This window comes from Puma concolor, chromosome B1 (assembly GCF_028749965.1).
Source record: "Puma concolor isolate L17-30 chromosome B1, mPumCon1.1.hap2, whole genome shotgun sequence".
NCBI lineage: Eukaryota > Metazoa > Chordata > Mammalia > Carnivora > Felidae > Puma > Puma concolor.
Window position 1 is genome coordinate 151,083,221 of NC_141670.1, and position 17,047 is coordinate 151,100,267.

At 36.5% G+C, this 17,047-nt stretch overlaps 1 protein-coding gene across 3 annotated transcripts in view; it reads right to left on the reverse strand.

The window, feature by feature from the left end:
- Window positions 1-2,290: 2,290 nt before the first annotated feature.
- LOC112858061 (UDP-glucuronosyltransferase 2C1-like) overlaps window positions 2,291-17,047 on the reverse strand; it is a 50,327-nt gene continuing 35,570 nt past the window's right edge. For all 3 annotated transcript variants that reach the window (XM_086704904.1, XM_086704905.1, XM_025921395.2), the window contains exons 4-6: window positions 10,332-10,419; window positions 6,878-7,097; window positions 2,291-4,715 (exon numbers count right to left, since the gene is read on the reverse strand). In XM_086704904.1, coding sequence (XP_086561030.1) covers window positions 4,436-4,715; window positions 6,878-7,097; window positions 10,332-10,419 — 588 coding nt within the window. In that variant the 3' untranslated portion in view covers window positions 2,291-4,435. The remainder of the gene's footprint in view (window positions 4,716-6,877; window positions 7,098-10,331; window positions 10,420-17,047) is intronic.

A 17,047-nucleotide genomic window follows, 5' to 3' on the forward strand; every position in this document is an offset into this window, starting at 1 on the left:
AATAAAAATTTAAAAAGAGAGAGGGGGGACAATTACACTTATATTAGACAAAATACACTTTAAGCCAAAACTGATAACAAGAGGCAAAGAAGGGCATTATATAATGATAAATGGGTGAGCTCATCAAGAAGATATAACCGTTCTATACACATATGCACCCGAGAGAGAGAGAGAGATGGAACGCTAGCAGAGAAGGCCAGACACAGAGGGAGACACAGAATCTAAAGCAGGCTCCAGGCTCTGAGCTGTCAGCAGAGCCCGATGCGGGGGTCGAACCCACTAAGGGCAAGATCATGACCTGAGCTGAAGTTGACGCTTAATCGACTGAGCTACTCCGGTGCTCCTAGGGCATTTTTTTAAATTACAAGTTGTTATGTACTATATGCTAGATCATTTCTAAAATAACACTGTGATAAAAGTAGTGTAGGTTTCTTGGAAGGAGTTTAGATCAGGCATGAGCCTGGCATGTAGTTCAAAAACAATGAGAAAGCTGATCTTATAATTTTAGAAAAACACTAAGATTGCAGAGGGAGAAGAGTGTTTGTTTCTTTTTCCCAGGTTAGACATAATTCTGCCCACTTATATTTTAACCAAGTGTATATCTGTACACTCTTACCCCAGCTGAGAATGTTCGAGTTGTTAACCTTATTTTTTAGAAGAAATTGGATTGATTGGCTTGATCACATTCTGGATGGGCAAGTGAGGAAACATTAAATTCAGGAACCTATGTCCCAACATTTTGTTGCCATTTCCCACCTGAAACTAGAAAAAGGACTAGCGATTTTGGACTGGCTTTTGGTTTTTCTCCTCTACTCCACAGAGTTTTAGTGGACTCATCATGGCCTATGAATCTCTCTCAGGAGATAAAATAAGTATGCTATTCCCAAATTTTACACTGCATTTGGTTTGGCAAAAGAGGGAATATGAGCAAAGGCAGGAGTTAGAGGTCATTTTAATCTAGAGTCAGAGCTTGTAAACTCAACACTTTGCCAATTCTACACTGGTTAACAGGTAGTGGGAGTAACATGACTCCCTCTGAAACTTCTTGCAGGTTTCACACTTTATCTAGAAACTGCCCCACCCCCTCCAATGGGAATAAAGCTTGCCTGAGGGATGAATTTAGAAATGCTTTTGCTCCTAGCCATACTGCCCAAATTTTATCCTTAATTTACAACATATAACTTCCTGAAAGCAATCCAAAGCAAGACTTGCGGAATTTAAGCAAATGAGTAAAAAGATATCTGGTTACACGTGCATTTTGAAATATTACTTCCTTTTGTAGAAAGCAATGTATAGTATGATAGAGTTTAAAGTTTATCTAACTTTCCATAAGATCTGGGCAAGGGCCACTGATTATGTTTGTGTTTTCTTCTGTGAGATTTTTGATTACTGATCTCAATGAAAGCATTGCAATACCATCTTCCCCAGAGCTCTGGGCAAATTCTTCCATTTCCTATAAAGAAAGAATTTCCTCATCTATGAAAGAAAGTCAACATAGGATTTTTTCAAAAAAGAAATGGGAACATATACTTGGAAATAAAGTGTTAATACAAACTCTTATGTCTAGGAGTTCTTGGAAAGGAGACAGGAACTAAAATGAGGCATGCTAATCAGCATAAAGGATCCCCAGGACAGAAGGGGTGGCTTCCCTTAATCACGGAATCATGATTTGATAATCTGACACTCACTTTAAAAGTAAAAAATAAGTGTCTGCATTTCATGGTATCATACGGATTTCTGGTATCATATGTGAAGGGAGTTCAACTGAGCAGATGAAAGGACCGTCTCTGGGAAAAATAATTGACAGGAATTAAAGTGAGAGATTAAGATTTCAGTCTCTTTAGCTGCGTTTAGAGCCAGAATCAGAACAATGGCAGAACTGAAGTGGGATTGAGAAGCAAAGAACCCGGGGAGAAAATAAAAGTGAGATTAGAAGGCACGTAGTGATTCAGTGTAAATTGTGGAACTTACATTTTTCTGTTCCATAGGCACCAGACACATTTTAGTCTCAACTATAACAGTTTAAAATATCATAAATATAGAGGTGCCTGGGTGGCTCAGTCAGTTAAGCCTCCGACTTCAGCTCAGGTCATGATCTTATGCTTCCTGAGTTCAAGCCCAGCATCAGGCTCTGTACTGACAGCTCAGAGCCTGGAGTCTGCTTTGAATTTTGTGTCTGCCTCTCTTTCTGCCCCTCCCCTGCTTGCACTCTCTCTCTCTCACTCTTTCTCTCTCAAAAAGAAGCATTAATTTTTTTAAAAAATAAAATACCACAAATACAAAAAAGAAATTCACAAATACTATTCCCTTTAATGTAGGGAGTATGGTAGATCTGAGCCTGCAGGTGAATCATTACTTTTGGTAAAATATGTAGAATATAACAGAAACAAATCCCTCATTGAAAAAGCCAAACAAGTTTAAAAATCAAAACATACAATATGAATGAATTTTTATTCACAACATGTAGAACATTCTTTGTGTTAACATATGTGCTCATGTACAAAACAATTACATCTACCTATTAGCATTTTCAATTAAATTATGATCTACGTTTTAATTGACTAGAAAAGCCAGAAGTCATTCAACTCCTGAAAAATGTGTTCTTATTAAAACTTAAACTGGAAAAAATATAATGCTTCAATGGTTTTATTTAGCCTTTGTATACCTAAAATTATTATCAGAGTTTATATATTTAATATTATGCTTTATAGATTATTTAAATAGGCAAATGTTTCTTTTTAAGAAAAGCTTTCATCTCCACAAAGTAGAATATATTCCTTTAATTGTTAAGGTAGTTGTTTTGAATAAACTCGGGAATTGCTAACAAGGTATGCAAATCTTTAACTCCTTTATATTATGTCATTTTATAACAAAAAAGAGGAGGAGTATCTTTAAACTATGATTTTAAAGACTATTATAGGAAAGCACATTATCTAATTGCCAGATAAAATAATTCAGCACTATGATACATTGCTTTGATAGATCTTAAACCAAGCAGCATTAGGGTTTACATTTTGAAACTTTATTCTTCAAAGCATCATAATTATTTTCAAACCTCATCAAATTGAGAAAATATGTTGTTTCTTTATATTTCTTTATTGTTAATTTAACACCTAAGAATTGTTTGCCTTGCTGTTATTTAGGCCACTATTCCTGTAAAACACAGATAATCCTCCAAATGATTTATATTGTTCTAAGATGCAGCTATAATTTTAGGTCTATTAAACTTGGATTATAAATATCAAACTGTGGTAAATCATTTACTGAGCTTGTTAAATACATAATTCCAGTTGGATTAAATAATTCTTCAACCTCAAGGGTAAAGAACTGGCAGATGTACTGGAAGATAGTTTTTTTAGAAAAGAAAGGGAGAGAGAATCCTTACTTCTATTGAAATTCAATGTATATCCTCATGCTTACTGCAGATTTCTGGCGAATGCTGGTTATCAAGAAGCCTAAGTATTTGTGCTTGGTATAGTGGTCACAGTACAGTTTTTGAGAGGACCAGGAGAAGTGCTGGGGCAAGGGAAAGGATGAAATGGGAAAACCCACTGCATTTCTGTTAGATGGAGAAATCATCCCCACAGCAGACAGAATTCTGAGAAATGCATATCCCCCCCCTCAAATTATCTGCAGTGCAGTTAAAGAGTTATAGTTTTGTCTCTTCTTTCCAAACATGGATATTATAAGTAAAATTGGTGGGAAGAGTAAAGGGCAGGTATTAAATTATAATTGTTTGGTTTTGTTCCACCATACCATCTATAATTCTAAGTAATCAAAATCAACTAGTTCTCTAAAGTCACAAAGTATTATGGTACAAATCTGGTACTATTATTATTAATTTTTAAATCAAGGGCAATCTTCAAATCAAAGACAAAAAATAGTGTTTTGTACTCCAAGGGGAACGAAGACCGATGTGTCATATGAAATGAAATTAATGGTTTTAAAACATGATTCACAGCAGTAGAAACTTTGAATCTCCTAATATTTCTGTTAGAAGGGAACCTCTGGCTATAGCATGCTTTTTTCTACTTTGTCTAGTTTAGAGAATATGCAATAATTATAACATACTGGATGTAAAATGATGTTGAGTATTTAGAAAACGTTTAATATGATTGGTACTGAAAATAGAATTTATTATTGCATTCCTGAGTTCTCAAACACCATCCTAATTTGTTGAGCTAAAACAAGTGAATAAAGTACTAGGATTTTAGTAGTAGGAACCTCCATGTGTTTATCTTCTCTTTTCAAAGAATAAGGTATTATACATCTTAACTCCAAATCAGGTGGTGAAATCCTTGGGTGATTCTTTGATCTTTGACTTCATAAGCTGAGGAATGGACAAGAACTGGGAAAACTAGGAAAGGAATCTGTTCAAATCACTGGCTGGTTAATTCAGATGGGCCCTGTTTTCTATCTAAACTATTAAAGAAAACTATTCTCTCTTGTTCTTCTTCCCTGTCTTACCACATTTCCAGCAACAAAACAGGCAACATTTTGTGACCAGGAATATAGTAGTAGCCACACAGGCCAGCAGGAACCCAATCACATCCAACGAGTGGTACTGGACCCAGGTGAGGTCATGGGAGGTTGGCCGAAGGTGTTTGGCTCCTTTGTGGCGCATGACAAACTCGATCCAGAAGACTGCTCGATCCAAGGGCTTTGTAGGCTGATCATGGTGAATTCTTGATAACCTCATAGCGTTCTCTTTATAGCTAAAGATTGGATACATAGATAGCAATTTGAAAAAATTCATTAAGAACATGAGATACCTAAAATTATGTTTCTATCATTAAAAGGATATTACATAATTATATAAGAAATTGTCATAAATGATATCGAGTACAGAATGCCTATGACAATTTATTTCCTCTTGAGAGATTTCTAGATACGTTGGCCCTATCAGCAGAATTGTTTGTAGTTTAAGTAATAATTGGAAGTAAGGGAGAAAAGACTTGCTAATTGGAAATACCATTAAAAAGTTTAGAAATAGGAATGTAGAGGTACACCTGGTTGGTTCAGTGGGTTAAGCCTCTGGCTCCTGGTTTTGGCTCAGGTCATGATCTCACGGTTTGTGAGTTCAACCCTGAATGGGGCTCCTTGCTGACAGTGTGGAGCCTGCTTGGATTCTCTCTCCCTCCCTCTCTCTGCCCCTCCCCTATTCATGTGCACTCATGAGCTATCTCTCACTCTCTCAAAATAAATGAAACTTAAAAAAAGAAATATAGAATATGTAGGTTGAGAATACAGACTTTTGATCTCATTTGCTAAGCAAGGTATTAGGAACGAGCTAGTGATAGGAAGCAGTATTGAGGGGCAGGCCAATGATAAGGGGCCCCCTCTTCCCCTGCCTGAGTTTGAGCTGGAGTGTTAGTGGGATGATGCAAGCAAAATGAATCTACATTCCTTTTCTTCTTGGGATGTTATTTTCAGTTTGTTGTTGTTGTTGTTGTCGTTGTTGTTGTTCTGATGTGTTGCTAAAATTTGTTAAGTGGACTCTAGTTCTTTTCTGGAGCTGTTTTCTTTCCTGGAGGGCTCTATAAGGTTGACCTTTGCCAGGCAACAGACAGGCTAGGGTCTTCCATCTTGCTGTTTGGATCTCTCAATTGTATTCTATCTTCTTTCTCTTGTTTTAAGTTAGTATATACCAATATAGGATTTAAAAAATTTTTTTAATGTTTATTTATTTTTGAGAGAGACAGACAGAATGCGAATGTGGGAAGGGCAGAGAGAGAGGGAGCCACAGAATCTGAAGCAGGCTCCAGGCTCTGAGCTGTCAGCACAGAGCCGGACACAGGGCTCAAACTCACAAACTGTGAGATCATGACCTGCGCTGAAGTCAAGACGCTTAACTTACTGAGCTACCCAGGCACCCCAATATAGAATTTTTTTTTAATTTTTTTTTTCAACGTTTATTTATTTTTGGGACAGAGAGAGACAGAGCATGAACGGGGGAGGGGCAGAGAAAGAGGGAGACACAGAATCAGAAACAGGCTCCAGGCTCTGAGCCATCAGCCCAGAGCCTGACGCGGGGCTCGAACTCACGGACCGCGAGATCGTGACCTGGCTGAAGTCGGACGCTTAACCGACTGCGCCACCTAGGCGCCCCTAGAATTTTTTTAATCAAAAAGTAGCATTATCCAATTTTTATAAAATTATTTCTTTTTCTTCCCTATTTATAGATTAGCAAAAGGAAATATCTGAAGTAATATTTCTCTACTGCTAACTAGTTATATCTGCATCAGGAAAGTTATTTTTTATTTTTATTTCTCTATTTTTTGTTATATTGCCTAATTCTTTATACTGGTAATATTTGCAATTTTTAAGAAATAAACAATAAAATTGTTAGGAAAAAATAAAGATCTGCGTCTCTTCAACAATAATTTATTTTCTTTAAATAAACAGTATTTCTTTGAGGTTGTAATCTATTACCTATTAACAGTAGGTGAATCAAAAGGCCTACATAAAATTTGAGAAGTATAAAACAATTGAATCTGATATTAGTTATTTGCTGTTGATTACCTAAAAGTGTCAGCTTAGGGCACCTGGGTGACTCAGTCATTAAGCATCTGACTTCGGCTTAGGTCATGATCTCACGGTGAGTTTGAGTCCCACATCCGGTGAGCTCCAGCCCCACTTTCGGTGAACACGAGCCCTGTTTCAGGTGAGCCCTGCTTCTCTCTCTCTCTCCTGTCTCTCTCTCACCCCCTCCTTTCTCTCCCTCTTTCCTTCCTGAGATTCTCTCTCTCCCTGCCCCCTGCTCACTTGCACCCTCTCTCTCCATCTCAAAAAAGTGTCAGTTTAAAAATTGAATGAAACAATTTACTCCTTTTAAAACACCAGATGCTTCTCAGAAAAGAATATATTCTATACTCACGAAGGGTTGTTAATAACTGCCTTCAAAGCGTTAAGTAGATCGGAACTTGTCATTGTATGTAAGTCTACTTTAAGAGCTGCCCCTTTGGCTTTCATACGAGCAATATTATCATACTGATCACCAAATATGGGAATTCCCACCATAGGGACCCCATGGTAAATAGCTTCATAGATCCCATTGGTTCCACAGTGAGTGATAAAAGCTCTGGTCTTGGGATGACCTAAGAGGAAAAAACATATCATTATTCAAATTGTGAGTTTCAGAAACAGAAAATCGTGACACCTATAAACCATTGATTCAATTAGGTAACATATACTTAAATTCAAGTTAGTTAACATGCCATGTAGTATTGGTTTCAGGAGTAGAATCCAGTGATTCATCACTTTCATATAAAACCCAGTGCTCATCCCACAAGCATCCTCCTTAATGCCCATCACTCATTTAGCCCCCTCCCTCCCTCCCTCCAGGAACCCTCAGTTTGTTCCATTTTTTTATGGTTATTTATTTTTGAGAGAGAGAGAGAGAGAGAGAGAAAGAAAGAGCATGAGCTGGGGAGGGACAGAGAGAGAAGGAAACACAGGATCCGAAGAAGGCTCCAGGCTCCAAGCTGTCAGCACAGACCCCTACATGGGGCTTGAACTCACCAAGCGTGAGAACATGACCTGAGCCAAAGTCGGATGCTTAACTGACGGAACCACCTAGGCACCCATTCTATGTCTTTAAAAGTCTCTTATGATTTAGGCAGCATCTTCTACACAATTCTGTGCCATGAGACTATATATAAATTCCTATAAGATCTAAAGAAAGCAGCAATTTGTTATTCCAGGCTAAGCAGCAATTACTCTAGCAAGTAAGTCATTTCACAACCTCTAAGGTCTGTGTGGACTTTAAATGATGGAGAGGAGTTGCCAGTTGGACAAATTGGGGTGAGGAATTAATAAAAAAAAGGATGGAGGGATTTAAAAAATGAAATTCTTGTATAGATAAGGGAAGGAGTGGTGGGAGGTACAGGGTTTCAGTGGGAGAATGTTGGCATAACAGTCTAGGAAGATATGGCACAAAAACAGACACATAGACCAATGGAATAGAATAGAAACCCCAGAACTAGACCCACAAACGTATGGCCAACTCATCTTTGACAAAGCAGGAAAGAACATCCAATGGAAAAAAGACAGTCTCTTTAACAAATGGTGCTGGGAGAACTGGACAGCAACATGCAGAAGGTTGAAACTAGACCACTTTCTCACACCATTCACAAAAATAAACTCAAAATGGATAAAGGACCTGAATGTGAGACAGGAAACCATCAAAACCCTAGAGGAGAAAGCAGGAAAAGACCTCTCTGACCTCAGCCGTAGCAATCTCTTCCTCGACACATCCCCAAAGGCAAGGGAATTAAAAGCAAAAGTGAATTACTGGGACCTTATGAAGATAAAAAGCTTCTGCACAGCAAAGGAAACAACCAACAAAACGAAAAGGCAACCAACGGAATGGGAAAAGATATTTGCCAATGACATATCGGACAAAGGGCTAGTATCCAAAATCTATAAAGAGCTCACCAAACTCCACACCCGAAAAGCAAATAACCCAGTGAAGAAATGGGCAGAAAACATGAATAGACACTTCTCTAAAGAAGACATCCGGATGGCCAACAGGCACATGAAAAGATGTTCAGCGTCGCTCCTTATCAGGGAAATACAAATCAAAACCACACTCAGGTATCACCTCACGCCAGTCAGAGTGGCCAAAATGAACAAATCAGGAGACTATAGATGCTGGAGAGGATGTGGAGAAACGGGAACCCTCTTGCACTGTTGGTGGGAATGCAAATTGGTGCAGCCGCTCTGGAAAGCAGTGTGGAGGTTCCTCAGAAAATTAAAAATAGACCTACCCTATGACCCAGCAATAGCACTGCTAGGAATTTATCCAAGGGACACAGGAGTACTGATGCATAGGGGCACTTGTACCCCAATGTTCATAGCAGCACTCTCAACAATAGCCAAATTATGGAAAGAGCTTAAATGTCCATCAACTGATGAATGGATAAAGAAATTGTGGTTTATATACACAATGGAGTACTACGTGGCAATGAGAAAAAATGAAAGATGGCCTTTTGTAGCAACGTGGATGGAACTGGAGAGTGTGATGCTAAGTGAAATAAGCCATACAGAGAAAGACAGATACCATATGGTTTCACTCTTATGTGGATCCTGAGAAACTTAAGAGAAACCCATGGGGGAGGGGAACAAAAAAAAAAAAAAAGAGGTTAGAGTGGGAGAGAGCCAAAGCATAAAAGACTGTTGAGAACTGAGAACAAACTGAGGGTTGATGGGGGGTGGGAGGGAGGAGAGGGTGGGTGATGGGTACTGAGGAGGGCACCTTTTGGGATGAGCACTGGGTGTTGTATGGAAACCAATTTGACAATAAATTTCATATATAAATAAAAAAAAAAAATGTGACTTCACCAGTCAGAAATTCAAAAAAAAAAACAAAAAAAAAAACAGTCTAGGAAGATAAATTAGGGAAAGTTCATGAAGCACTCTGTTTAATAAAATGGGATTTTTCATTTGATTTTATAGTAGTATAGAGACATTTATAATATTAGAGATGGTGAATAGGATTCTCACTTTTTTTTTTTTTCAAACAGAGGAGGAAAGAAGAGAGGTGGGAGTAAGTGGATATAGAGAACCAGGAGGCTGCTGCAGTATTTTATGCAAGAGTTAATGAGAGCCTGATCTAAAAGTGTGTTGACTCTGACTCTGAGGAGTCATAAATGGGAGAATTATATTTTGATTGTAATTTAGAGCTCGGGAAAGATTTGCTCCTTGACCAAACTCTAGTCAAATTTCTTTGAACTCTCTTCTCAACTAGGCTCTGATTTTGGAGCTTCTGAATTTCTCTCTGCATTGCCCAATTTTAGCAAGAATCCTACTAAATCAGTTTAGCTAGACTCCCCCAGTTTGGTATCTGATCACCCATATTTATATCTGATTGGTTTCCTCATCCTTCACTTTCCCCAGGTGGTGTTTGATGACCCTGGTCTGTTTTTGGCAAGAATCTGCTTAGCTTGGTGTAGCCAGAATCCCTCCCTTGCCCTGATGTTTCCTCTTAGTATTTTTCTACCCAGTGACCCCCACTCTGCTCCTTGGCTATAAGATCCCCACTTTTTCTTATTGTATTCAGAGTTGAGTCCAGTCTCTCTGCTTCACTGCAGAAGTCCATGAACAAGTATCTATATTCATCATAATGGTCTTGAATAAAGTGTGCCTCACAGTTTTTAACAAGTATCATGAAGAATTTTTTCTTTAACAAGTTCCAGAAGAAATGCAAAGAAGAAATTAAAGAGTTTTTTGCTTGTTTTTAACACAAATTTGTTGGATTGATCCGTTACTAAATTATCATTCAGAGGATCCCTCATTCACCTCTGTTGAGTTTTGCTTCTCTTTGGTCTTACCAAGAAGATCATTCTGGGGAATCCATTCATATAGCCGGGTATTGGGTCCTAACGTGTCTGGTTTCTTTCCTGTGTATCTCCACAGAACCTGTTAAAATAAATACCTTTAATCTATTAGAAGATTTTCAGAAGCACATCCTTTCAGAATGAGACACTTACTCAGAATTAGCCTAGTTCAATGCCTCCCTGTAACAAATGAACAAAATAAGGCCTTAAATGATTAAGTAATGAATGTTTAAAGCACTGAAACGGCAACTATGTTTTCAAATGCTTGCAATAATCCTAATAGACTGTCATCATCAGGGCCATTCTCAGTAGGTGAAGAAACAAAAACAGACAATCTGTATATGGAATAACTACATATTGGTGTTATTAGGCCTTTGTGGTTAAGGGAATTTTTTTAAACAACATTTCCAGAGGCAAAGGAGAAGGATGTTACATTCCCTTTAGGAATTTGTAAGTGTTTTGAACTTTTGTTATAAACTTGACAGTGACATAGAAGCAAGTATTATTGGGGTGCCTGGGTGGCTTAGTTGGTTAACCGTCTGACATCAGCTCAGGTCATGATCTCATGGTTCGTGAGACTGAGCCCCACGTTGGGCTCTGTGCTGACAGCTTGGAGCCTGGGGCCTTCTTCGGATCCTGTGCTTCCCTCTCTCTCTCTGCCCCTCCTCTGCTTGTGCTCTCTCTCTCTCAAAAATAAATAAATAAAACATTTTTTAAAAAAGAAGCAATGTCTTTTTTATTGTGGTCGAATATATGTAATGATATTTAGCATTTTAATGTATTATAAGTATACAATACAGTGGCATTAAATACATTCACAATATTGTAGAACCATTACTACTATTTTTAACTCAAATGTGTCTGTCCATCATCTCCAACATGAACTCTGTATCATTAAACAATTAACTCCCTATTCCTCCCACTTGGCAGACTTTGGTTACCTTTATTCTACTTTCTGTCTCTATGAATTTGACTGCTCTAGGTACCTCATCTAAGTGTAATCATACAGTATTTGTCTTTTTCTGACTGCCTTATTTCACTTAGCATTATGTCCTCAAGGTTCATTCATGTTATATCATATCAGAATTTCCTTCCTTTTTAAGGCTGAATAATACTCCATTGTGTGTATATACCACATTTTGTTTATCCATTTATTTGGTGGTTGTGAATAATGCTGCTATGACCATTGGTGTACAAATATCTCGTTGAGTCCCTGATTTCATTTGTTTGGGTTTTTTTTGGATATGTAGGTAGGATTGTAAACACTGGGTCATATGAGAGTTTTGTGTTTAATTCTTTGAAAAACAAAACTGTTTTTCATAGCTACTACATTATTTTGCACTCCTACCCACAATGTGCAAGAGTTCCAATTTCTCCACATTTTCACTAACACTTGTTATTTCCCAATTTTTAAATAATAGCTATACTAATGGATTTGAAGTGTTATATCTTTTGTGCTTTTGATTGCAATTTCCTTAATGATTAATGATGTTGAGCACCTTTTCATGTACTTATTGGCCATTGTATATATTCTTTGGAGAAATATCTGTTCAAGTCCTTTTCCATTTTTGAATTGGGTTTTTGTTGTTGAGTTTTAGGTGTCCTTTATGTATTGTGGACATTAATCCCTTATCAGATACATGATTTACAAAGCTTTTCTCCAAATCTGTATGTTGTGTTACTTTCTTGGTAGTATCTTTTGATGCACAAAAGTTCTTAATTTGATGAAGTCCATTTTTTTCTTTTGTTGCCTATGCCTCTGGTGTCATATCTGTGAAATCAAAGCCAAATCCAATGTGATGAAGTTTTCCTCCAATATTGTCTTCTATAAGTTTTATAGTTTTTCTTCTAAAGTTTAGGCTTCTGATCCATTTTGAGTTAGTTTTTGTATACGGTGTAAGATAGGGTTTTAACTTCATTCTTTGGCATGTAGATATCAGGATTTTACCAGCACTTTTTCAGAGACTCTCCTTTCCCTACTGGTCTTGTACCTTTGTTGAAAATCAACTGATCATATATGTGAGGGTTAGCTTTTATTCTGTCTTTCATGCCACTGGTTTATATGTCTCTTCTGCCAGTTCCACATTGTTTAATTTACTGTGGTTTTATAGTAAATTTCAAATTTCAGAGTTGAAAAATGGGAGTCCTCTAACTTTATCCTTTTTCATAGATTGTTTTGTCAATTTATGGCTCTTGCAATTCCATATGAAATTGAGGATTGGATTTTCATTTGTACAAAAAAGTCTGTTAGAATTTTGATAGGCATTGCATTAAATCTGTACATTGCTTTCGATCATGTTGACAACTTAACCATGTTAAGTTTTTCTATCCATGCACATGGTATGACTTTACTTATTTAGATATTCTCTGGTTTCTTGAAGAAAGGATGTTTTGGTGTTTTCAACATACAAATATTTCACCTCCTTGGTTAGATTTATTCCTAAGTATTTGATTTGTTTGGTTGCTCTTGGGAATGGAATTGTTTTCTTAATTTTATGCTCAGATTGTTCAAATATGTGTGTATAAACACAGCTGATTTTTGTGTATTGATTCCACAATTTTGTTGAGTTTGATTATTAGCTCTATTAGCTCTTTGTGGATTTTTGGGGATTTTCTATGTATAGGATGATGTCATCTGCAAATAAACATTATTTTACTCTTTTGTTCCAATTTGGATGCTTTTTCATTTCTTTTTCTAGTGTAATATGCCCAGACCATAACTGCTGGTACAATGCTAAATAGCAGCAATGAGATTAGGCATCCTTGTATTGTTCTTGATTTTAGGGAGAAAACTTTTAGTTTCTGCCATTAAGTGTGATGTTAGCTATGGGTTTTCCAAGTTTACTCTTTATCATATATTGAGGAATTTACCCTCTATTCCTAGATTTCTGAGATTTTTTTATTATTAAAGAATGTTGGATTTTATCAAATTCCATTTTTGGGTAAGTTGAAATAATCATGTGATTTTTTTTTTTCCTTCATAAGTATTAATGTGATGTATTGCACTGATTAATTTACTTCGGCTGAACTACTCTGGCATTCCTGGGATAAATCCCATTTATGGTGAAACACCTTTCAATATTATAGTGGATATCATTTTTTTAAATAATTAATTTTTTTCTAGTGGATTTTATTTGCAAATATTTTATTGAGTATTTTTACATCTATATTTACAAGGGATCTTGGTCTGTAATTTTATTTTGTTTTACTATCTTTATCTGGCTTTTGTATAAAGGCAGATTTGGCCTCAGAACCATTTAGGAAGTGATCCCTCCTCTTCAATTTTTTTGAAGAATTTGAAAAGCATTAGTTTATTTAACTATTTCTTAACTGTTTGGTAGTATTTACCAGTGAAGCTATATGTCCAGGACCTTTTGTCATTGAGAGGTTTTTGATTACCAATTCAATGTTTTGAGTTGTTATAGGTTTGTTGAAATATTTGTTTCTTTTTTAAAGTAAATTGTGTTTTTCAAGGAATTTATCCATTTCTTTTAGGTTGTCTAATTAGTTGATATACAATTGTTCCTAATAAGCTCTTATAATCCTTTTTATCTCTGTGAAATCAGTAATCTGCCCAGGTTCATTTCTGATATTAATTATTTGCATCTTCTTTTTCTTTTTTTTAATTCCTCTTTGCCAGCCTGGCTAGAAGTTTCAGAAATTTGTTGATATTTTCAAAGAACCAACTTTTGGTTTCATTGATTTTCTTTATTATTTTTCTACTCTGTCTTATTTCTGCTCTAATGTTATTTCATTCCTTCTAGTAACTTTGGGTTTAGTTAGCTTTCTTTTTAGGTGTTCTTTTTAGGTGGTTCTTTAAGGTGTAAAATTAGGTGTTGACTTTAGATCTTGCCTCTTTTTCAATGTAGACATTTATAGCTATAAACTTTCCTCTGAGCACTGCTTTCACTGCATCTCATAAATTTTGGTGTATTGTCTTCATTCATTTTCAAAGTATTTGTAATTACTCTTGTGATTTATTTTTTGGCTTATAAGTTGTAAAGTACAATAGGATACGTTAACTCTGCTCCTTCATAGCTACATCCCCCACTCTCTGTTCCTGATGACACAAGATACACATTTATACATTATGTTTATAAAAATAGATTAGATTAATAATGGCTATTTATGCATTTAAAAAAAATCTTTGAGAAGGTTTTAAAAAGTAGAATACAATTAAATTTTTGAGAAGATTTTAAAAAGAGGAATACAGTGGCACAAAAACAGACACTCAGATCAATGGAACAGAATACAGAACCCAGAACTGGACCCACAAACGTATGGCCAACTAATCTTTGACAAAGCAGGAAAGAATATACAATGGAATAAAGACAGTCTCTTCAGCAAATGGTGCTGGGAAAACTGGACGGCGACATGCAAAAAAAATGAACTTGGACTGCTTTCTTACACCATACAGAAATATAAACTTAAAATGGATGAAAGACCTAAATGTGACAGGAAGCCATCAAAATCCTCAAGAAGAAAGCAGGCAAAAACCTCTTTGACCTTGGCCGCAGCAACTTCTTACTCAACAAATCGTCTCCCGAGGCAAGGGAAACAAAAGCAAAAAGGAACTATTGGTACCTCATCAAAATAAAAAGCTTATGCACAGGGAAGGAAACAATCATCAAAACTAAAAGGCAACCGACCAGAATCAGAGAAGATATTTGCAAACGACATACCAGATAAAGGGTTAGTATCCAAAATCTATAAAGAACTGATCAAACTCAACACCCAAAAAACGAATAATCCAGTGAAGAAATGGGCAAAAGACATGAATAGACACTTCTCCAAAGAAGACATCCAGATGGCCAACAGACACATGAACAAATGCTCCACATCATTCACCATCAGGGAAATACAAATCAAAACCACAATGAGATACCACCTCACACCAGTCAGAATGGCTAACATTAATAACTCAGGCAACAACAGATGTTGGCAAGGATGCGGAGAAACAGGATCTCTTTTGCATTGTTGGTAGGAATGCAAACTGGTGCAGCCACTCAGGAAAACAGTGTGGAGGTTCCTCAAAAAACTAAAAATAGAACTACCCTATGACTCAGCAATTGCAGTACTAGGCATTTATCCAAGGGATACAGGTGTGCTGTTTCAAAGGGACACATGCACCCCAATATTCATAGCAGCACTATCAACAATAGCCAAAGTATGCAAAGAGCCCAAATGTCCATCAATGGATGAATGGATAAAGAAAAGGTGGTATATATATACAATGGAGTATTATTTGGCAATCAAAAAGAATGAAATATTGCCATCTGCAACTATGTGGGTGGAACTAGAGGGTATTGTGCTAAGCGAATTTAGTTGCTCAGAGAAAGACAAAAATCATATGACTTCACTCATATGAGGACTTTAAGAGACAAAACAGATGAACATAAGGGAAGGAAAGCAAAAATAATATAAAAACAGGGAGGGGGACAAAACATAAGAGATTCTTAAATATGGAGATCAAACAAAGGGTTACTGGAGGGATTGTGGGAGGGGGGATGGGCTAAATGGGTAAGGGACTTTGAGGAATCTACTCCTGAAATCATTGTTGCATTATATGCTGACTAACTTGGATGTAAATTTAAAAAATGAATTAAATTTAAAAAAATAAATAAGAAAAAAAGTAAAAAATCGAATACAATTACAACTACAATAATACTAGCTTTTGTAATTGCCTTAGTTTTTACCTTTGCTGCACATCTTTATTTTTTCACAATTTTGTGTTACTGTCTAGTAGCCTTTCATTTCCACCATAAAGACCTTTCATTTCTTGCAGGAGAGGTCTAGTGGTAATGATCTCCCTTGCTTTTGTTTATTTGTTAATGTTTTAATTTCTGACCTCATATATGAAAGAAATGTGCCTGAAATGAAATTCTCAGTTGGCAATTTTTTCTTTCAGCACTTTGAATATATCAACCCATTACCTTTTGGCCTCAAGGTTTCTGTTGAGAAATCGTCTAGTCACCTTTTATGTGTTGAGTTGCTTCCCAAGATTCTCTCATTGTCTTTGTCTTTCAACAACTTGATTATGTATCTTAGTGTGGATCCCTTTGAGTTTATTCTACTTTAAATTCATTAAGCTTCTGGGATTTTTAGATTTGTGTCTTTCATTGAATTTGGGACCTTTTAAGCCATTATTTCCTCAAATTATTTTTGCCCATTACTCTCAGGGACTCTCAGAGTGTGTTTGTTCTTCCACTTTATACTACCCTATAAGTCCTTTAGGCTTTGTTCACTTTTGTTTTTCTTTTTGTCCTTCTGTCTTGATAATTTCAATTATTCTTTCTTCAAGTTTGTTGATTCTTCTGCTAGCTCATATCTGATTTTGAATCTCTGAAGTGAATTTTTTATTTCAGTTATTGTAATTTTTAGCTGCAGAATTTCTTTTTGGTCATTCTTATGATATCCTTCTCTTTACTGATATTCTTATTTTGTTCCTACATCATTTTCTTCTCTTTATCAGGGTCTTCCTTTAACTATTTGAGCATCTTTAGGGCAATTGTTTTCTTTATCTAGTACTTCCAACAGCTAGGCTTCTTCAGGAATGGTTTCTCTCAGGGTGCCTGAGTGGCTCAGTTGGTTAAACATCTGATTGGGCTCAGGTCATGATCTCACGGTTCATAGGTTTGAGCTCTGTGTTGGGCTCCACACTGCTGGTGTGGAGACTGCTTAGGATTCTCTCTCTCTCTCTCTCTCTCTCT